Source organism: Buteo buteo, chromosome 12, assembly GCF_964188355.1.
Source record: "Buteo buteo chromosome 12, bButBut1.hap1.1, whole genome shotgun sequence".
NCBI classification, from domain to species: domain Eukaryota; kingdom Metazoa; phylum Chordata; class Aves; order Accipitriformes; family Accipitridae; genus Buteo; species Buteo buteo.
The window spans coordinates 1,643,406-1,665,416 of NC_134182.1; the positions used below are offsets into that span (position 1 = coordinate 1,643,406).

A 22,011-nucleotide genomic window follows, 5' to 3' on the forward strand; every position below is an offset into this window, starting at 1 on the left:
TGGCCAGCCACATATATATGTAAACACATGGTGTACACAGTGTATACGTGCGTTCTGTGTGTGCGTGCCTGCCGGGAGTGCATCTTCAGCCTTGCTGCTGGCTGGACCTGCAGGCATGGAGTGGCAGCAGTTTTCCCCCTCTCAGGCTGATGGATCTGGCATGACATATTTTCCTCTAACAGACTCTGCCCCTGTGTCTAATGAACATGCATGGTCAGAAGTTTACTGGGCTTGTGTCTGTTGATCACGGACCGACTCAAGTATAGATGCAAGTCAAAGCACAAGATATGTGTGTCTGAAAAGCCATATGCAAGTACAAGACAGCTGTCTTGTGGCAGCTAAAATTATAGTGTCATGCGATGATCTTGAAGTGCTTAGCCTTGCAAGCACTGTGTTTTAACAGCAGTGCGCAAACACTTGCATTCATACAGAGAAACAGTTTGCAAGCAGAGCTGTATGAGCAGTTTGCAAGCAATGCTCACCCCACATTTCCTCATATAAAACCTTGGTTTCAGTGGTTTCAATCTCCTGCCAAACTTCAGGCCTGAGATCTAACATGCCAGTCCTCCACAGCTATTCCTGTCTTACGAATGTGGCTGGAAGAATTCAGCTTTTTCTTAAGGTGAGCACTGAGAAAAGTCCCAGAGCGTTCAGCTCATCCCAGCGAGAAGCTAAGCCCCATGACATGAGGGTCTGAGAGCCACAGGCCCCTCGAGGAGAAGTCATGTAAGCACGGACTGCTTGGTGCAGGGACCTGACCCTCCATGTGGGTCCCTGGTTTAGACCCCTCCTCGGTAAGACAGGGTTGGCAAAGCCAGATCTTCCACACAGAAGTGAGTGGAGGGCGAGCGATTCCCACCAGCTGAAGAGTTGGCGTGTCAAGAAATAATAAATATTAACTAAACAGAATCTATATTTATCAGCTGTTAAGACTGAAGCAGGCTCAGTGGAACCCTTAAGTCACGGTGTCTGGCATCTAATGTGCAGCTGGGACACAACCTGGTGAGTGGTGGACTGGGCTTTCACGCAAGGACAGTGGCCATACCATCAGCCCTTGGCCATCCCAGCGAGACACGGGCACAGAGTTCTGTTGGGATGGTTTCTGCCACAAAAGTCCTTAGCAGCTCCATGTGAGGAGGAACTCATTTTGCCTTATTTTGACTCATTCCTGACGCAAGAGGGTTTAATTGTCCGTAGGTTTTATTCATAACCTTCTACAGCTCAAAGACTACAAAACTGAATCACAGGGGTGCCTGCATGTGCCTGCACACACAGAGCCAGACAAAGAACTCAGAGATTTGCTTTTTGAGTGATCAGCTCAAAGCTTTGTGTGACCCACAGCAGAGATGGGGCTGGGTAGCCCCAGAACAAACCCAGTATCCCACATCCAAGCTGTGTGACCCAAAGCAACAGCCCAGCTTCAACACAGGGATTGTGTGATTTGGTATCCTGGTCCAAGACACCAAAAAAAAGGACTTTTTTCATGTTGTATTTAAGGAGGTTAAAGCTCATCTTCTTTTGACAGTCAGCTCTTTTGTACAAGTGCTACTTAGTCCAAGAAATTAAGCAGTGCTGAAAAATCAACAACCTCTCTTGAAAATGCAAAAGCCCACTGTCTGCTTTGTCAGCAATGCTGACCAGCACATCTTGCAACTACGCAGCTTGGTCTCTTACTGCACGTGTAACAAGTAAAGAAAAATATTCCAGTTTCTTTTTTTTTGCCTGTGCCTTTTCATTTCAGATACAAGGGGATGCAGCATCACCAGTACAAACATACTTTCATGGCTGTGGGTGTCAACTTCTTTATAATCTATTATATTCTTTTTTCTGATGGACAAAAGTGGGGCAGAGAGGGAAAAAAAACAGGGTGGGCTGGTAGAGCATGGAAAGATCTTACCAGCATCACCAGCCAGCTTGGTGGAGTGTGGCACGTCACACCGCTCTTCCATCTCATGGTTTTCCCTGTTGAGATGGGGACTGAGCCATGAATAAACAACAGATAACACCTGGCTGTTATTTCCCTGTCCTTTTCAGTGGTCGCTAGGTGTCAAAATCTGATGCAGAAAAGCAAAGAAAGTGAGATACATTCATGTGTGCTGAGCACATCATCTCTGGTCTCTGATAAAGGTAAAGCTCATACTGTCTTCTCCCTCCCACACAAACATTATTTCTTTCTTCTCCCCAGTGACCACTGAAACATGTCAAAATACAGATTTTTCAAAGCTTCTATTTCTAAAAACTGGATAGAAAGTAATCAAATGGTTCAGAAGTTATCATGAGAAAGACAAGCTGCTCCTTTGCCTGATCACGTATGCCCTGCGTCCATATGAAAACTGGAGAAAATCCTTTTACCCAGTGAGCAGTCCCTACTTGTCTTTAAAGACAATCCGAGCCATGGTGTTTGGAGCTGTGCCCCCTCAAGCAATCTGTGGGCTGGGGAAATAATTACAGAGCCGCGCATCCCTCGATCACCGTGTGAGGGAGGTAATTACGGCACAGAGTCAGCGCAGCAGACGGGAAGCAATTGCTCTCGTGCGCTTGGATTGCAGGCTGCTGCTTTATTCTCTCTGGCCCGGCTGGCATCTCACGGATGCTTTGGTGGGGACTTACCGACGGTGAAGGGCTCCACATAACCACCCACGTCCCCCAAGGGAGCAGGTACAAAGTGAAGCATATTCGCACCGGCACAGACTTAGGTCTCTGATAATGAATTTCTTTCTACAGGAGGCAAAGAAATGTGTGCCACCGTATTGTTCTCTTTCCTAAAAATAAATGCAGGGAGAAAAAGAGGAGTCAGACAAAAAGACCTTGCAGGATTATCAACTCCCACCAAGCAGAAATCCTGACAGGCTCCAATAAATCACCGGATAGGTTTAATGGTAAACTTGACAAGAAAAAAAATATTTTTTTTTCAACTTCTTTCTCTGACTTATGAAGCTTCAGACTTGCCTGCAGTCTACAAAGCTAAAAACTTCTGTAAAAATGAAAACTGAGGTACCCGCATGACTCCAGAGGGTGGAGATTTATGAAAAAATAAACATAATGAGGTTTTTTTGATCAGACACTGTGGAGGAGAATTTTATGGTGAAAGGCTTCTGACATCTACATTTTCCTCTGCAGAGGCTTCCTTGCAAACTGGACAAAAACCCCTCTGACCGAGCCCTTCAGACTCAGCTATAAGCTGTTAGGAAAGCAGCCAGTCAAAAAAATTGCAAGCCTAAGAACTTATATGCCCTGTTTGTAGAAAAGTGGAAAAATTAGCCAATAAACATTGTCTACTGCTAAAAATCAGAGTACTCAGAGATGTTATCCCTCCTGAGAAGCTACCCTAAAGTAGTGGCCTCTGGACAAGTCACCTGAAGGGCTGATACGTGCAAAGTCCCTGTATTTTAGCCGTGATGTCTCAGGCGAGAGGGGGACCTGGACACCACTTAGCGTGACACCAGCGTGACCAGGAGGACATCTGCCTGTGAGGCAATGGGAGTCACATCCCAATCTTACGGTCCGAAGAAGCAAATGTGTCTGAAGATGGGATACATGGGAAGAAAATGACCCAGTCCTGACAGTGATTTATTCATAGCTGAGAGAGAGAGCAGGGTTGGGCAGCCACAAGCAATAGGTCTAAGTCTTTCGTGGGAAGGAAAATACTAATCAAAACAGAAGAAAGTAAACGAGCAAGTATACAACATGGTGATGGTCTCAAGCTCTCTGTTTTACTGAGGGAAGATGAAAAGCAATGACTTTCAGCGTTGCTTGGGGTAAGAAGATCACCAGGTGATGCCCTATTTGTGAAAATGGGATATCCCAATGGAAAGAAACTGGGTTTGCTTTCACAGAGCGCATTTCTGAATCCACTGCTCCTCCCTGCTGGCTCAGCTAAACCTGATGCACATCTTCATTTCCACCATGCAGGCAGACCCCGCGCAGCTGCATCGTTCGATACAGCTGGCCTTCAAGAAGCCCTAAGTCAGCAGCACATCGACAAGAGCCTTGCTGGAAAGACTAAGTCCCACATAGAGCAGAAATAGCCGCTGCAGGAAGCATTTTGCTTTTACAGAGCACAGGGAAAATGAAATCATTCTGTTTGTAAAGAGCACCTCTGAAACCTTAAAGCATCCGTCCTTGTATAATTCTTTTGCAGCACGACATAGACATATGCAGCGTGAATGTACTGCCAGGTGCTGCAGGAATAAACTGAAAGCACCTGTCCCTTTGGATGGAGCTGTACTGCAAATATATCTTCTGCAAATTGGGCCTTCCTCTGGAATTGCATTGCACACCTAAAGGAGACCAGGTTTTAAAAAAAAGTTCACCACAAGTGCTAAATTCTGGCCCAAAGAATCCATCCACCAACTTTGAAGTTCCTATGTATTACATTTTTTTCCCAGACTTGGCTTTTAGTAGAACTTCCCAGAAGACTTTTGAAAACATAAAACTTTCAAGAGCTCAAGCAACTGCAAAAAAAGGTTTGAATGCAAGTGCCAAGTGTTGATCTTTAGTTATAGTTCTGACTTTTGACAAAGGATGGGGAATGTTAGACTACTCTTTTGTATTAACAAGAGATCTCAAAATGTTATTCAGGAGTTTAAGTTGAAAGACCTATATAAATAGAAATCACATGCTAATAGGACATAATGTTTTACTACCTCACATATAAAACATCATTCTGAACGGTTTATGCTCCAAAGTAAAAGTCGATACCACTGTCAGTATTAGCTTAGCTAAATGTAGGATTTTGGTGGTTTATACCAGCTATTTGGGCCAGTTTTCTGCCACAGAAGGTTTTGACCTTAATTTCAGTTTCATTTTTCCACTGGAAAATGCCACTTTGTTGGATGTGGGGTTTGGCAGGGCAGCCAGTTTCAGTGAAGGCTTGTGGTTTCTCAGAGCTGTGATGGACCTGCTGGAGGGGAAGGTGGGCAGCGAAGGTACCTGCCTGGGAACTCGGGGAGCGGACAGACTGATGTGCCTGTGCTGGACCGGGACGAGCAGGGACTTGACTACCTTTCTCCAAGAGATTTGGGAAATGAGTTCTCAGCTGATGCAGCTGTTGCAGACAGAGAGCTAAGAGGAGAGACCAGAGGAAAGGAGCATGCAGGGCTGGCGGTATTATTGTTATCATCTTTTAGTGGGGAGAGATGAAAAGATTTCTACTTCCAATGCAAAACCAAAAAGCAGAAGTCAAAACTCCTCAGAAACACAGTCCTTCCTCCTGACTCGATTTAGCCACAGCTTGCCTTGGTACATCCAAGGGGTCAACTAACAAAGATTAATTTACTGTCTCTCAACCTAATAAAGCAAAGCACCTGCCTGACCTTTCTTGCTGACAGCTCCTAGTTTTAGGCAGCCACATTCAGCTGTTCTCCACCATTATGCAAAATCAAACAACACCCAGGTTTCCATTTTCCAGTGCCTAAATCCTTCAGCACAATATCATCATCTTTCCCTGCCTTCGTGTGGCCTTTTCCACCTTCCTCATGCTCCTATCGAGGTAGTAGGGTCTTATGGATTCATGCTGGCCCCTGGGATCAGTTCACAGTTAATGCGGATGCCCTGTCCTTCGTACACTGGCTCTCAGCCCATTTAGCTTCTCAGCCATACTGCTTTTTAGTACTTAATTATGTTGTTTGTTTTGCATTTATTGGCCTGTGCTGTGCTTTCATTGCTTAGATAAAACTGGCTAGCAATCCCCAGGCCTCCTGAAGGAATGCTACTGCAGGAAAGTAATGAACGGGCTATTTTCCCCAGCACAGAGCAAACACGCTGCTAATGGCGATGAACTCTCAACCTTTCCTTGCCTGCAGCATTGGTGAAAAGTCCTGGCTAGTCCACGTGTGTGAAGAGATGTGACCATTAAAACTGCTGGCAAATAGCTCTGCCTGAAGGACCAAATGGCAGAATACTAAAGCACGTGTGGATCCCACCCGATGCTTTACTTTTTACTGTCATCATCATCAGGCAAATCCCTTGGCCCAAACTTGAGAAATCAATAGCACTCAAACAAGGAAACTTGTTATTTTCCACTGCACAAACTTTAATTGTCTCAGAGGCTTCCAAGTTCAATGACAGACACTTCATTTAAAGCAAAAAATAGTAGTGCTGTATCTATTTCTTTGATATTGAAGACTAGGATTCTTTAGATCTGAAGTGCCTGCTCTGGCTTGACAAATACCCGGTGCCAGTAGATGTTTAGAGCAGAGAAATTAGAAAGACAGGTGAGAGGGCGAATGATTTTGGTCCTGTGGAGTACAGACTGTAGTTTGCAATAGGCATTGCTACCACTGGTACATAGAAATGTAAGCAAACATTTCCTTGCAGTCACTGATGAGACTTCCAGTGTGACTCCTTTTCTGTCACGTTACATTATCTGCCATGCTGGGAAACTCAATAATTACTCTGCAGGCACTTATGAAGACATACTTGTCGAAACAAATGATGGGGCATGAGGTGGTTGTTAGTCAGGCACAGGCTGGAAACCAGCAAGCCCGTCTTATGAAGGAAACAAACCAAAACACTGTCACTTCTCTGGTAAAAAATATTTCCATTTAAAATTGGACAAGAAGAACAGACAGCAATTTTTCAGGGGGAAAAGAAATGGCTCCTGGAAAGCAAATTTGCTTCTGCAGAACAGAAATTATCTTTCTGCTCCTGGAAGGGTATTAGCTGGTTTGCTTTTCCAGATGATCAGCTTGGGAACCAATAGATCAGTTTTTCCAATGGGAAATCCAAGCGTTTGAGATAGCAAGGGTGCTTTCTGCTCAAAAGTCATGTCCGCAGAAAATCCCTAGCTGGACTTTGTATAATCTGACATGGAACCTGACCATTGTCTACTAAAACCTAAAATATTTTGTAGACTCCCCCCTCAACAAAGTATCTCACAAGCCAACCACCACTGTCACAGAGACATATCAAGGTGGGGAACACACTACCCTGCTTAACCACCTCCCACTACCCTGGAGAATGTCTTGCCCACATTTGGGGTTTGGTGAGCTTTCCTTGTTGGTGTGGGGTGATGGCTACTCCGTGGATGCAAAATTCTGAATTAGCAGGAGACGTTTTAACGTTACCTCATGAGACAGGTAAAAGGCAGCAATTCCCAATGGCCAGAAGCAGCAGAGCATGGAGAACACAGTGAGGCCGAGATGATCTCTTGGTGGCATCATCAGGAAATTGTCTTCGCTTTCGGTGTCGCTTGAGTAATCGCTCTGGAATAGCAAGGGAGAGAGAAATGTAGAGGTTCTGGTTAATGCTATCATTATTTCTCCTCTGCCAAGGGCCAAGGCTGTGATCATCCGCCCATAAAACTCTCCCCAGTCACACCAGGGCAATTCCTCAACATCAGGACAGGTCTCCAGCGCTCATGGTAGAAGGTGACCCACCCTGAGGTCTCTACCACGCAGGGGTCTCTAGCCAGGGCCAGCTCTGGGACCACTTGTACCCTTTTCGTCAGGGTTTGCGCACCCATTCTGCTCTGCTGTGGCCCCACAGGGACAGGACCACAGGAGTTAGCCTGCCCTCCTGCCGTGTCCTCACCAGCCAGTGGCATCCTTCAGAAGGACTTCAGGATCGGGACTTGCGGCCGTGGCACATCTCCCTCCCTGCCCTGCCGAAAAGCTCACCAGGGGAGGCTGAGAGACCCGAACCCTTACGTCTGCACCAAAATCAAAGGGGAGAGAAGCACCAGGGCTTGGGGAAGCCACCCCAGCCAGCATCACAAAGTCAGCACTCTTTTTCTCTCCTACTGCATGCACTGCAGCACTGGCTGGCAGATGTCCTCCTTACGAACACGAGGGGAATCTCCATTCACCATCACCATTGCAGGAACTTGAAAGCGAGAAATGAGAAATGACAAGAGATTTTGGAAATCACTGCAGGGAGCTGAAAAGGGCCCGTTTTACATGTTCGTTTTTCACGAATGAAAGAAAGTGACTCTCTAGCCAGATGAACCAGGGTGAACCTGGGTGGGTTGGCACTTCAAAAACATAATGTCACATATCTAATGCAGAAGGAGCTGTAAGCATCGGGTGCTCTGCAACACCCAACTCAAATGCCAGTCTTCTGGAAGGTCACTGCTCAGGTGGCCAGGAGAATGTCAGCCAGACATTACCCATTGAGGACAAGGTCACAAAGGTAGTGCAAACCTAAGCGTGAGGAACCAAGGTAGCAAAAGCTGAAGGAGAAAAAAAGCATGAGTTGCTCCAGGAGCAATGGGATGCTGCCAGATTTACAGTGTGTAGGCAGAAGCACCTGCCCAGGCACGTTTCTTAGATGACCCATGGTCAAGCTGCAGCAACCCTGACCGAGCAAAACTTTCTTTCACGGTGAATGCTAGGACTGGTCCACAGGGGACCTGACTTGCCCACTGCTGAGTAAAATTCTCCAGCAGAGCATCCTCCTCACCTGCAGGGAGTCCATATGCAACAACAGGCACCGAGGCTGTGGTTATTCCAGGCTTCGGAGTTACAGCTTTGGTGCAAAGAGGGTCCTGCAAAGCTTTTTAACTCACCCTGGGAGCACCTCCATCCTGAGATGAGGTGGCCAAAAATCTTCTAAAAAAACCCTTTTGTAGCTGCTTATTCTTCACTGCTTGTAGGAGAAATGCTGTGCAAAATCTCACTGAAAGGCAGACATCTGTGTCACGTTTAGAAATGTACCCTTTTGGGCACAGGTTTTGTGTCCCTCTTAGAAACTTAGAAGCCTGTTCAGGAGCTTTTGACCTTTGAGCCAAAACTGCTAAAGTAACATTGCTCTATCAGTGAGCTCTAAATGAGAAACTCCTGAATAAGTGTGCAAGACAGGAAAATAAACCCATGGGCAAGAAGGTAAGTTTCTAAACATGCCACTAGTGAGCCATGACTGAGGAGGACCTAGGAAATGCTGGCAGCCTCACGATATTTCAAAGACTTGGCCCTGGGCAAAGGGATTGCCTCCCAAGCTGATCCATTTGGGGAACCCACCAGATGACATGGCCCATCGCTTGCTGACGTGGAGAGTCTGCTTCGACAGATATTGCTGCCAAGCACCTGCCACAGACCAGAGGGGCCTGGGAGGGATAGGTGGGGGGGACCAGGCAGGTCCCATGCACCGAGATTAGGTGGTGCACGTGAACACCAGCACGTAGAGCACCCCAGCCTGTGTCAGGAGTCTGGATGCCTCAGCAGAAGTGACAAAGCTCCATTTGGCACAAACTCAAAAAAATCCCGCTTCTGAAGGGACACCTGCTGATGCTGGTGTACTGTGTTTGAGCTTGGTGACTTCCCTTTCTGCTTTCATTTTCAGAAAAGACCATGTAAGTAATTTTTAATACCAATAGTCTTTCATTTCAAGAGTAAGCGAAGAGAGGGAGAGGGAGGAAATCCACAACATTGCTGAAACTGTCTCTTGAAACAGTGCCCTTTCCTGAACTACATGACAGGTAAGATACAAAAACAAAAATGCTTTTGATTTCCCAGTTATTAGCTTAGTAGTGTGCAGGCATTGTATCTATCTGATACTTCAAATTGCCTTTTCTTGCAGATGAAGATAAAATGGGGCAAAGATTCTCTAGATAACTTTGATCAAGTGCTGAACCAGAAAATCACCGGTTACGCTGCTTTCCAAAGGGACTAACCATACTCAGGGTGGTGGTGTCGTGACATCTCAGAGGGCTTCCATGACCAGAGAGGTGGCTGTTAGGTTGCAAGAGGATAATTGCAGAAGTTTTCTTAGTTATGCTAATGTGAAAGGGTTGTCAAGCATTGGAACAGGCTGCCCAGGAAAGCAGTTGAGTCACCATCTCTGGAGGTATTTAAAAGACATGTAGATGTGGTGCTTAGGGACATGGTTTAGTGGTGGACTTGGCAGTGTTAGGTTAATGGTTGGACTTGATCTTAAAGGTCTTTTCCAACCTAAATGATTCTATAAGTCTATAAAAAACCTTACTGGGGAAGATTAAGTCTCTATAGGCTCATACTAACTGAATAGTAGAATTACACTGTGAATGCCATTTTGATGGGCAAAGTCCCCATTGTACACACTGGATCAGATGACCTGACTCTCAATCACCAAGAGTGACAGAATAATTCTGTCATAATTCATGTAGTCCAGATATGAACCAGAAGGGTGAAAGAAAAAAAAAAGTCATAAATCACAAAAAGAAATCCAACAGCAAAAGGTACCTCTTACCCCTGCCAGCGAAACACTCATTTCTCCAAGCAAACTTTCCTCCCCAATGTTCTCTCTCTTACAACACGATACCCAGTCCTGAGCCTACCAAGAGATCTTCCCTATCCAGAAACCTTTCTGACATGGGGAAGCTTTTGACAATTTGGCTACCTAGCTGGCTGTCTTCACTTTTTCCTGGTTCTGCAAGAGCTGCACCCTGACACTGGAGGAGCTGGACATCAGGGGTGCTGAGTAGTCAGAATTACTTTCACCAATTACAGTTGCTTTGGGTTAGCAGACTAATCCTGGATAATCACTAATATTCTTGTCCACAGCACTGTTCCTTTCATGTTTAACAGTCTCTTTATAAATTTACATGGAACTTTTCACAATTACATCATAATTTCACTAATCTGACTGAAAGCTTTTAACTCCTGCAGAAGTTAGGGAATAGCATAACTAATTAATTTTCAAGGTTTGGGTGGTGAGCAAGACTGCACAGACAAACTTTTCTTTGTTTAGTGTTAAGCTAGATGAGTTTAAACAATTTGAAATATCAGACTGTCAGGTTTTTCTTTCTACAGGTGTACCACCAGTGCATCCTCCAACCAAACAAGAAGCAATCAAAATAGAACTTGTGCAACCATTAAAAAAAAATACCTGGCAAAGAGCAGCCCTTTCTCGGTTGAGATATTCTGTCATCACCAGAGAAAACATCCCTTAAAGTTAGTCTCCTAACAAATCCCAGTTACTCCAGGCTTTTTACTGAGCTGGTGAAAACACAGTTGAGTTATCCTCTTTGAACAGAACTCCTCTATCCTGTCAGTCAGACGATATCGCTATCTTCATGATGCTAGAAATATCTTAGGAAGAAACAAGGCAAAATACATGCTGATGCAGCTGCAATCACAAAAGTGACAAGAGACAGGAGGATCACAGGGTGTCAAGGAACAGCAGCAGCTGACAGTCTCTTTGGGACGTGGAGGGATTCACCCCTTTTCAGACATGACATCTGGCTCCAGCAGCTTCCACTGCAACTGCACAACCACTTCTAACCGCAACGCACAGAGAATATTTACAGAAGGCAGAGCCTTTCCACTGCAAGGCAGGCTCTGGCTTGGACACACATCTTTGTGTTTTAACGTGAAAAATGTAATCTCAGCAAGGTCCACAGCCCTTCCCCTTGCCATGTGATCTGCGCTTTCTGTAGCCCATGCGAGGTGCTGCTGTGAGAAAGGATACCTGTGCAAATGGTCCTGTAACAGAAGTGACACATCTCTGAAATTACTGAGCACGCAGTGGGGATTTCCTGCTTCCAATGGAGCCTTTGTAGAAAAAGCAGTTATTACAATGACAACAACCATCCTCATCCTCACTGACTACTGCTGCATGTCCCTTGCCAACACTCTCAGAGTTCAGCTGAGAAGACAGCGCAGGATAAAGCAATCTCAGTCTCAGTTTATCCACCAGCCATTTTGTGGCTGTTATAAGGAAGAGGTGACAGGAGTGCAGGCAAGACTGGAGTTACCAGGAGATGAGGCCTCAGAGGACATCTCCCCAAAGCATGGATTCCTGCAGAAAGCACAGCACCCTGCCCAGATGAATGTTGATTACAGTGAATGACAAAGAAAGCAAGCAGCAATTTTTCCTTTCCTTTCCTTTCCTTTCCTTTCCTTTCCTTTCCTTTCCTTTCCTTTCCTTTCCTTTCCTTTCCTTTCCTTTCCTTTCCTTTCCTTTCCTTTCCTTTCCTTTCCTTTCCTTTCCTTTCCTTTCCTTTCCTTTCCTTTCCTTTCCTTTCCTTTCCTTTCCTTTCCTTTCCTTTCCTTTCCTTTCCTTTCCTTTCCTTTCCTTTCCTTTCCCTTCCTTTCCTTTCCCTTTTCCCTTCCCTTCCCTTCCCTTCCCTTCCCTTCCCTTCCCTTCCCTTCCCTTCCCTTCCCTTCCCTTCCCTTCCCTTCCCTTCCCTTCCCTTCCCTTCCCTTCCCTTCCCTTCCCTTCCCTTCTTCCCTTTTTTTCCTTCCCTTCCCTGTCAGGTCCCATCCCACTCCTCCCATTTCCCCCCAGTAATGGGACCCCCGCCACAAGCTCTTTGTCTTGTTTACCCCCATTTTTCAATGGTGGGCACCTCCACAGCCCTAAAATGCGTTAGGCACAGGCGATGTGGGCAGGACATAAACCAGATTTCTGCAGAAACTGTGGATGTGACAAAGGATGAAGAGGAGAAAAGAACTTTGTTGGGAGAAGGGAGGTGTCTGCTTCCCAGCCCCAGGGGGCATGGAATTTTGCAGCAGCTGGAATTTGGGTGCTAGACAGTTCAACGGGAAATCTTGACCTTTGCATTCAAGTGGGCTGCTTCTGACACTTCCCAAATGACCTGCGCAAGAAGTGAGCCTTGGACACAACCACAAACGTAGCCACCCTGCAGAACGATAGCATGAAGCTGAAACATCGACGAATTTTAGTCTGTGAAATTCAGCTAGCTGTTTCGGTTGATAGTGATGCTTCCTCAGCAAATGAGTGCAGAAGGGAGGGGAGAGAGAAGAGGATGTTTAAGATGGGATACTGAGTCATGTAGACACCCCATTCCTCAAAGGAGCATGACTTGGGAGCAGGAATCACCGGGCACAGAGGAAGGCTGGTTGTAGACAGAGCTGAACGCGACTGTTTCGCCAGGCAGCGACCCCAAGAAGGACCTCTAGACCAGGGCGTTCTGCCAAGAGCAAGCTGAAAATAAACCTCCTCTGTGATGCACCAGAGGAGGAACGAACGTGATCCACGGAGAGGGAAGGAGAGGTACGGTACTACAGACACATACATAACGGGTCCAGTTCTGGTACCAGCATTTCCCAAGTATGTTGGAGAAATCAGGAATCGGAAGGCAGGTACATGCGTCATGCCGCAGAAAATGACCTACACGCGAAGAAAGTAGGGAAGCCAACTTCACTTGTAAGATAAATTTAAGATGCATTTTCATCACAGTCTGTAAGTGCCTGCATGAGTAGATAATTTCTGATCAGAGACAGCTCTTTCATTTGGCAGAAAAGCAGAAGAAAGCCCAGCGACTGAAAGCGGAACAGATGAAGAGCAGACACAAGGTGTAGATTTTTAACAGAGGTGGTGATGAACACTTTTCTGCAGTTGTAATGGGTTTTCTATTACACGAAGCCCTTTCTTAAATCGCGGCTAGCTATCTCTAAAAGCTATGTGCTTTACCTCAGACGAGACATTACGAGTGAACAGAGGCTCTGCAGACCGCCTGCTGTGGGCTCCCTGCGACATACCGGAGGCTGGACTTGATGGTCACATAGTCCCTTCCAGTATTAAAACTAGGTAGAAGTCAGACAACGAGGTCTGCTGTGAACCACAGCTCCCAGCAACTTTTGATGGATACTCAGCAAACAGCCCTTTTGGTACTACTCCTCTTTTCCTTCAGAGCAACCTGTTCAGCAACACGCACACACTGCATGCAAAACTAATTTCTGGTGTGGCCCTGTGGGATCTGCTTCAAACCCAGATGGTCCAGTGGTCTGGTTTTGACAAAGACCAACACATGATGCAACTATAAGATAATATGTGCTCTGTTTCCCTCCACAATACGCCTGTTTCAGTAATGCAGTTAAACATGATGCCCTATTCTGAGCAGCGCTCTGCATCCCTTTGCTCTTCTGCAAGTAGTCTGAGTTCACCTAAATGCAGCAGATGTCGAAGGCAGCATGCTGGATGGTAGCTCTCCCATCAAGGGCTGTAGTTTATCAGTGCTCTGCCTCAACACACTTCACTTGTCACTGAGCAGCAGCTGGCTGATGCTTACTTAAGAGGTGATGTCTCTAAAACCTGTTGCCATCATGGATTCTTTGTCCTGGTGGTGTATTATTTATTTATTTTACTTTGCCTGTTTATTTCTTTCTTTTGACCATTTTGAGTTTTGCAGTTGCTCCCCTTCAATTTTAAAGGTATTTAAATGATCCATAACCCACTAACCCTGACCTGATCTAACTCTTCTTGTTTCCCCAACTCCCAGTCTAAATTGTTTTGTCGGTCGAGCAGCCAGCCTTGCAGAAATGGGCTCACAGAGGTCTCTCCTTGCTTGGAAAGCTTTTCATATGTAACCTTGCAAAACCAAAACATACCAGGGGAAAAAAAAACACTTGGATGCAGCTGTCCAAGCCCATTCTTCTTCCTGTCCCCCTGGATTTTGATCATCTCCCTTGTAACGTTTTCTAGACACCCACAGCCAGTCTGCCTATAGCTCATCAGTAACTTGCATTCAACACATTGCCACAGGAAGGCGATTACTGCAGACAGCAATAAACAGATCCAGCTGCCACAGTCTCCTAAATCACACTCTTTCTTTGGAAGAGCAGTAATCACAGCCATAAAGCAAATATCCCTAATCTTTGTGTGAGTGGCAGGGGCTCCCAACAACCCTTTGAATTCACGGGGAAGGCACGTGTGAGGACTTTGCAGGTGGGCCAGCAGCCACCACGGAGGAGCGGCTCTCAGCAGCTCCCGCTCTCAGCTGTGGAGAATGCGATGCACTTCGTCGACGTTCTTCTTCGTGGCACGGGGCGTCGCTTGCGGGCTGCCGCTCGGGGAGACGAAGACCTCCACAGTCTGCAGACACAGAGGTCCCTGCCAGGAGGAGCGAAGCAGGTCATCCCTGCAGGGCAGATGGTCTCGACGCTGCTTGTCGAGGAAGGTTGGGAGATTCACCGAGCCAACTTCAGCAAGGAGGGTAGCAGTACACCGCTCAAGCTGGGGCAGGTGGAGCGGCCCTTCACGATTGTCCTCTTTTTGCTTCAGAGCTGCCGCAGCATCCTCTGTGGTGCAGTTCTTAAAGAAGGGGGCCTCACCCCCACCTTCTGCAAACGACAGCGTGCAGCTCATCCAGACCCGTGGGGACGTCACTGCATAGTGTCGGTCTGCAAACTCAGGGGAGTGATGATGAGAAAAAGAACTGCTCTGGGCCCTGGCTGCTCTTAAGAAGATTCATAGGAGGGCACTTGGAGACTGCTGAAGGTGACTTCTCAGCTGTGCTCCCTTCACCTAGGGCTGGCTAATAAAGGTTAATATCCCTTGGCAGGGCTCAGTATGTCCAGACTCCAGTGGCTTCTCCTTTAAGGGAGAAAAATAAATCAAATGCAAATGAAGTGTAATCACTCTTATAACCTGTTAATAATGTGCCTGTGAAGGAATCCAGGAACATAAAGTGTGTCCTATGGGGTCAGACCAATGGCCCATTGAGGCCCAAGCTCAACCTCTGACAGCAGCAGTGGAAGATGACATAAACCAGGACAGTTTGCAGTTCATCCCTTGTGCTCCCTCAGCACCCACAACTGTTGTGTAAGAGGTATTAGAAAGAAAAGCTTTGCCATTTCCTTTTAATATCTGTTTATGGATTCCTCACCCATGAATCTGTCTAATCCCTTTTGCACTTGCTGATCTGCCATAACCTCTTCTGGCAGCAAGTCACTAAGTGTTCACTATCCCATGTGCGAACAACGATTTTCTGTTATCCGTGTTAAGCCAATCTCTTACTAGCTCCCTCAAGTGTCCCCTGCTTCTAATATTGCAGGTTGGTGAACGGTGGGTCTGCATTCACCTCGTCCTTCACCTTCATGATCTTGTGCAACCAGCCCATACAACCCTTGCCCACCTCCTCTACAAAACAGAAAGTCCCAACCTTTTCCACCGCTCCTGGTAAGGAGGCTGCTACTTCCACTTGACCATTTTCTTTTCCCTTTTGTATCTCCGCAATGTCCTTAAGAAGTGGGGACCACAATCACCCACCCTGCTTAAGAAAGTGGATTGCACCGAGCTTTAATACGGCGGCAAAATGCTGCCAGCACTCTGTCTTGTTCTCAACAGCTCTCTTTAAGATACCCAACATTTTGTTAACTTATTGGTTTGCCCTGCACACTGTTCTGTGGGACTTCACACCACTGACAATGATTTCTCCACGGTCCCTTTCCTGACTTGCAGCTCACAGTTACAAGCTCAGCCTTGAGTTCAAATGAATTCAATTATTTTTCCATAAATGTACTGGTTTCCATTTATTTACATTGAAATGCATCTGCCACCATTTTGCCAGTCAGATTTGTGCAGTCCTGCCAGAGTTCTTCTCCACTGGCATCCCACCTGAGTACCCAAAAGAAACGAACACAATCCATAAACTTGGATGGGTCTAAGAGCCCAAATGCCCCCGTATGCTTGGGAATGTTGAGGAGAGGGGTTAGATGGAACAGGACATGGCTTAGGATCCACCTTCCGTCTCTATACTTTCATGCTCACGTCCAAGGGATGAGTTTCACAGCAGCATCCAGCAATTTGTAGGGGAAAAAAAGAAGGAAGGTTTAGCTTGAAAGCACTACATTGCCTTTCTTCTTTCACTCCCCAGAACACTCTATTTATTTCATTTTTAGAGACCGTTTCAGACATTGCTGGGAAAAAGAAAATGGGTTTTAAGGGAGAGCTCAGATGTATTCTTTTATGCGACACATATGAATAATTCAATTTGCTGCCATCAATAGCTTGGGTTTCTCTAAATAAGCCATCTATCTAGGGGTTAGGAGGAAAACTAGCAGGAGTGTAATATGACAAATGATGTTTCTGGATAAAAGATGGCACTGCATTTACACATGAACTCTTAACAGGAGGGTATTTCAGCTAGCAACTCACGTAATATTTCACTGCCGCCACATTTGACAAGTTGTCTGTCCATTAGTTGTGGCGTAAAGAACTCATAAGATATTTATAAGCATTCCAGAGACACCTAAATAGGGAATCATTTGATTTCAGGGATGGGCACTGAAGAAAGAAGTTTAAAGCTTTGACAGAATACGCAGCTTTCTGCTTTCATGCCTGGTAATTGCTGGAGCAAAGTAGGGCTGTATATGCTAATGAAAGCTGTTTCAGAAATGTTTTTCCCTCCAGACAATTATGATTTTTGCAGACAGTCTGAATAACATTACTCCAGGACCTGAGAAACGCTGCTAGTAAAAAAAAATAAGTTAAACATGGCCACGTTGTTGCAGTGATGTGCAGGACCCCTGTTTAGGATGTCTCCTGCTCCTCTGCTACATCTCCCAGGTTCTTCAGAGTCCCCGGGCTTGGGGAGGGAAGAACGTGCCTCCTTCTAGGGAACTTGTCAGAGACATTGCTGGGCTGGATAGACCCATCCTGAAGGGGACGACAGGTAACAGAGCAGCAACTGCTGCAGCCTGGCTGGGTCAGCTCTTCAAACCCAAACCAAATCGCTGTCAGTCAAAATAGCTGGCTTTTTTTCCCAGAAACTTTCTCTGTGGCAAAATTTTCTGCAAGAGAACAACCTTTCTGGTTACCAAGAGCCCAACTTTCTTCAAAAACAACACCCTGGCAGAAACACTGACCGGCAGTAATGCTATTTTCTGCATGTGTCCCTGGACTCCTGCAAGTATTGCATGGAGGGCGTCACTACAAAGGGATGAGTTAGATTTTTCTGCGTTTCTAAGAAACTAAATACCCAGTCCTGAAACCCCCTAGGCAGGCCCTCTGCAATAAGATGGGCAGTGCCAGAGACGCGGGGGAAGAGAAATGACTGGCAAGTCCAGGGTTGTTCTGTCTCCCAGAAGGCATCTTATTGAGATGCCTGAATTGGGAATCCACTTGCCTTGCCCTGACACATGGAGAACAGGCGGTAGCCCTCAGTTTTCAAGAGGCAACAGCTCTTCTGCACAAAGCTCCCCTCTTTGCTAATGTTTGCAAAAAGAGGCTATTTTTAGAGTTTTCTCCCAGAAGTGCCAAAGCAGATATGTTACAACAAAAAACCCTTACAAGAACTGAGCCCTGATCTGCTCTTATACTATGCAGCTCCCATCCCTTGACGAGCTGTGGCATGACAGTCAATGTGGCAAGATACTCAGCAACGTGCTGTGCATCCTCGATGGCTGAATCAAATCCTTTAAGGTTCTCACAGTGGGGAAGCAAAACCTTGCACCTCTGCTGTATCACTCTCTCTCATTGTTCTCCGTTTAACTTCTGCTCCCAGTCCTGGTACTAACTCTTTCCACCCCACTTTGGGTCTATGAGTAATTTAAAAAAAGCATTTGCTTCTGTCAGTAACTGGTGGGGGAAAAAAAAAAAACAAACGCTTTCTAGTGGGCCAGACTCGTGCTGTGTGATTCAGGTGCTGTTTTTCTCATTTGGACAGATAGGCACATTTTTATGTAGTTAACAATCTGGCATGGTTCATTCCCCTACTCAGGGACTGCTGTCCTCAAATACTTCTTTTCCATTCCTGGAGTCTCAACACGTGAATGTCTCTAATGAACCTCTGTACTAGGCAAGCCCAGGAGGCCCTCATGCATCTGGCCACACAGATACAGCATCTGGCCACATGGGAACTAGAAGAGCACAACACAGCAGTCACCTTTTTTTGCTGGTCTTCTGCTGTCAAATGAAAATCCCTCTCCTCCCCATCTTTCTGCACAACCGGCTGCATCCACAGAATTTGGACTTTCCTGGGATGGAAGTTACTCCCCACGCTGAGTGCAGCTGCTCAGCAGATTGGTCATTTGGTTCATGGGGAAGTGTGAAAAATCACAGCGCTGCACTGGGTTGGCCAAGTAGCACAGCGATGGAGGCTGATACTGGGCTAAAAGCAGATGTTTCTCGCAGTTCTAGCAACTCATGTGTTTCCAGTCAGGCAGTTCCTTCCCCAGACCTTGCCTCATTTTCCCCTCTCTTGCTCCATTCTCCTGGCAGAGGAGAAACCCCGATACAGAAGAGAGGAAGATGCATGGGTGTGTACTTTGTGAACGTCATCCTCTTCTGAGCACTTTGTACGTGTAGGTCAGGATGGCTGCCCGTACACCTCTCCATTTATTAGCACAGTAACATCCCACAGGGTTAAGTGAGGCTGGAAATCCGTGGTGCGAGATGCAGTACACCCATCTAAGAAGGGACGCGTATGACCTCAGGAGGCTACAGTCCAGGGAAATAGGTCAGCAAGAAAGAGGATCCAGGGAAAATGATGCACACGCTGTCACAGCATGGCACTAAAATTTGCAAAGACTCTTTCCTTTCTCCCCTTGAGATCTGGGGAGGGGAAAGGGTGAAGTCACTTTCCTCAGACCTTGTTTTACAGGTGGTTTTCTAGAAACAAATGTCCTCTATGAAAAGCTGATCAAGCTCCTACAGTACCACTTTGAAGAGACACCCGGATCAAGGGCCCTACATTGCAAAGGCACCTGAAAAATCCCACCAATAAAAGGGAAAAGATTTTTGGTATAAAACATCTTTTCTTTGTCCTGCTTATTTTCCCAGCCTTTTTTAGCCTATTCTCCAACAGTTGGCTAAAGAAGGTCTTGCTGGATTTGGATTGAGAAGAGGGAGACTTTTATTTTCCTGCCTAAATGTCAGGCCAGATGTGTCAATAACACCATTAGGCAATTACATGCCTGCTGCAGTCACTTGTATCACTACTGCATGACAGAAAGTAGGGCAAAAAGGCAGCAGCTAGGGAATTTGTTTTGATTAAGAAAACGAGACTTCCCACAGCCAATTTTGAAATGCTGTAGAAGGGTGTGATTTGAGGTAACACCCTCATATGCCTCAGAGAGAACCTTTTTGTCTCCCTGCGGAGGCATTGAATACTGCATTTCTGGCACACACTGGGAAAAATGCCTCTCTCTTCCTACCTTATCAATACAGAGAGAAAAGAGAATCAACGAGAAGTCAGGCTCTTGTTGGGTTGCCCCTGTGCTGATCACAGGGTGAGACACTGGTATTATAGGAGGTGAAAATAGAAGTTTTAGGACTTGTTAGGTCTCGGTGGAGAAAACTCCTGCAACAGAGAAACACGAGCAAATAGTCTCTCAAGCTCAACTTGGACATTTGAGTTGAAGCTATGGCTTTGCTCCAGACAGCCAAATGGTCTTTGCTAGGTTAGGAGTCTGTGACCAACACTGGAGAAAGTTTTGGGATCAGCAGCATTAGCAGCATTATGCACACCCTCCATTCCCACAGATACTGGCAAACACAAATCTGTGCCGCACTTGGGCAGCTGGTTTCAGCCAAAGCCAAAACAATCTTTTAAAGTAAAAATGCATCATTTAAGAAAGAATGAAGCTGATTTCCATGGTCTGCCCCATTTGAAGAACAAAATGTATCTTACTTTATTGTGAGCAATCAGTGAAGCACAGGAACCTAAAAGAAAACATTGCATTTGGGATCTAATGAAGTGTTTCGCTCCATCAGAAAAAAATCTTTTATTTCAGAGACATGCGATTCATTGCAGCTTGAAGCCCAAAGACTTCTGATTTTGTGTGCATTCAGAGACAGAAATGTTTCATGCTTGAGCCAGCATGCAAAACAATCTGCTTTATGCCTAGCTCAAGTCAGGAGAAAGAAAGAGATGATGTTGGCCTGCTGAGTAAGACAAGGTCCATGTACGTGGACAGATGCTCATATAAGCATTTAAGCACATGGGTCTTCTTCAGTTTCTGACCAGCCCATTCAGAGGCAGGAAGGAAATGCTGATCTCCGCTAGGGCCAGTGGGAATTTTGCCATTAGCATCCACAGAGTTGGGGCTTTACCCAGCAAATAAAGGTGAGCGATCGCTCACTGTCCTGGCCAGAGGAGAGATACAGCTGATCCCATACAGACCAGCTTCCAAAGCAGGAGATCCCCTGCAGACCAGATCTTGGAGGCTCTACACTTAACCCCAAATACGCCCTCCTCCCCACAGCCTTCCCCACGTATCCCAAATGACACCTCACCTCTAGCTCCTGGAAATCCTCTTCCTCCTCCACATCATAGGACAGAGTGTGAATCTTGATGTCATCCGCCGAGAGATCGATGAACTTGCTGTCCGGGTACTCCAGGCTATCTTTGGTGGGAGAGCGGTCCTCGATGAAGGTAGTTTCACAGCACTCCGAGCCGATGCTCTCGCCCCACGAGCGCAGCACGTTCTCCGAGTAGAGGATGATGTTGGGCCGGTAGTGAGACTCCACCGTCTGCTGCAGCATGTTGGGGTCCAGGAGCTGCTGGACGGGGTCGTTCCTGCCGTTCTCTAGGCAGCTCGGAGAGGAAAGGCTGCCCGCTCGGTGGGTCTGGTACTGGGGGGTCGGGTACACAGAGACCAGACCATCTCGGCTCTCTGCCACTAAGTTCCTTGTATTAATTAAACCATTCCTTTTCCCGGCTTCAGCGATCTTATTGTGCATTAGCACGCTGTTCTGCTCAACCAAGCCATCCATACTGGGAGGTGTCTGAGGGAGTGGGAGGGGTGGTCTTTATTTGGTTGTACCCCAGAGGCAGGTCACGCTGGGGCAGTGGCTCCCATTTTCCTGATGAAAAAAGGAAACAGATACCGAGGTGAGGACAAAGGCAATGAATAACATACCAAGGCACCCAAATCAGCTGGTCTTCGGTATGACCTCATGAGGAAATACAGCCCCACATAGGGGCACACCCTGCGCTAGCTCTCCAAATATATCCCACTTGGAGAGGCAAAGAACCCCCACCCCAAATCCATGGGGTGAATAGGAGCAGATGACAATGTGTGGTGACAAAGGACTTGCTGAGATGTCTTGGTAATGGTGGGCCCCATCAGAGAAGGGCTGTGATGCCTCCTCCATCCTCCCACAGGTACGCCACTGTCATTCCGGGGACAATGTGCCTTTCCTCTGAACATTCTGATAAGAGACATGGGTGGGGGGACCCCAGAGATAAAAGAATCATCTCCAGTTCTCAGAACTCTGCAATTGCGAAGGGCAGGCAGCTGCTGCGTTCAGCTGTCAGTCTCTGCAGCCACCCTTCACCCTTGGCAAGCGCATTATTACCGTTCACAAACCCAGCTGAAGGAAAAGAAGCAGGCAGCACTCTTCAAA

The 22,011-nt window shown here is 46.5% G+C and overlaps 1 protein-coding gene across 2 annotated transcripts in view; it reads right to left on the reverse strand.

Moving 5' to 3' along the window:
- SYNDIG1 (synapse differentiation inducing 1) overlaps positions 1-21,454 on the reverse strand; it is a 64,441-nt gene extending 42,987 nt beyond the window's left edge. For both annotated transcript variants that reach the window (XR_012652437.1, XM_075042398.1), the window contains exons 1-2: positions 20,899-21,454; positions 7,068-7,205 (exon numbers count right to left, since the gene is read on the reverse strand). Coding sequence is in view for 1 of the 2 variants with exons in the window: in XM_075042398.1 (XP_074898499.1) it covers positions 7,068-7,205; positions 20,899-21,378 (618 nt within the window). In the remaining variant the exon portion in view is untranslated. The remainder of the gene's footprint in view (positions 1-7,067; positions 7,206-20,898) is intronic.
- Positions 21,455-22,011: the final 557 nt, after the last annotated feature.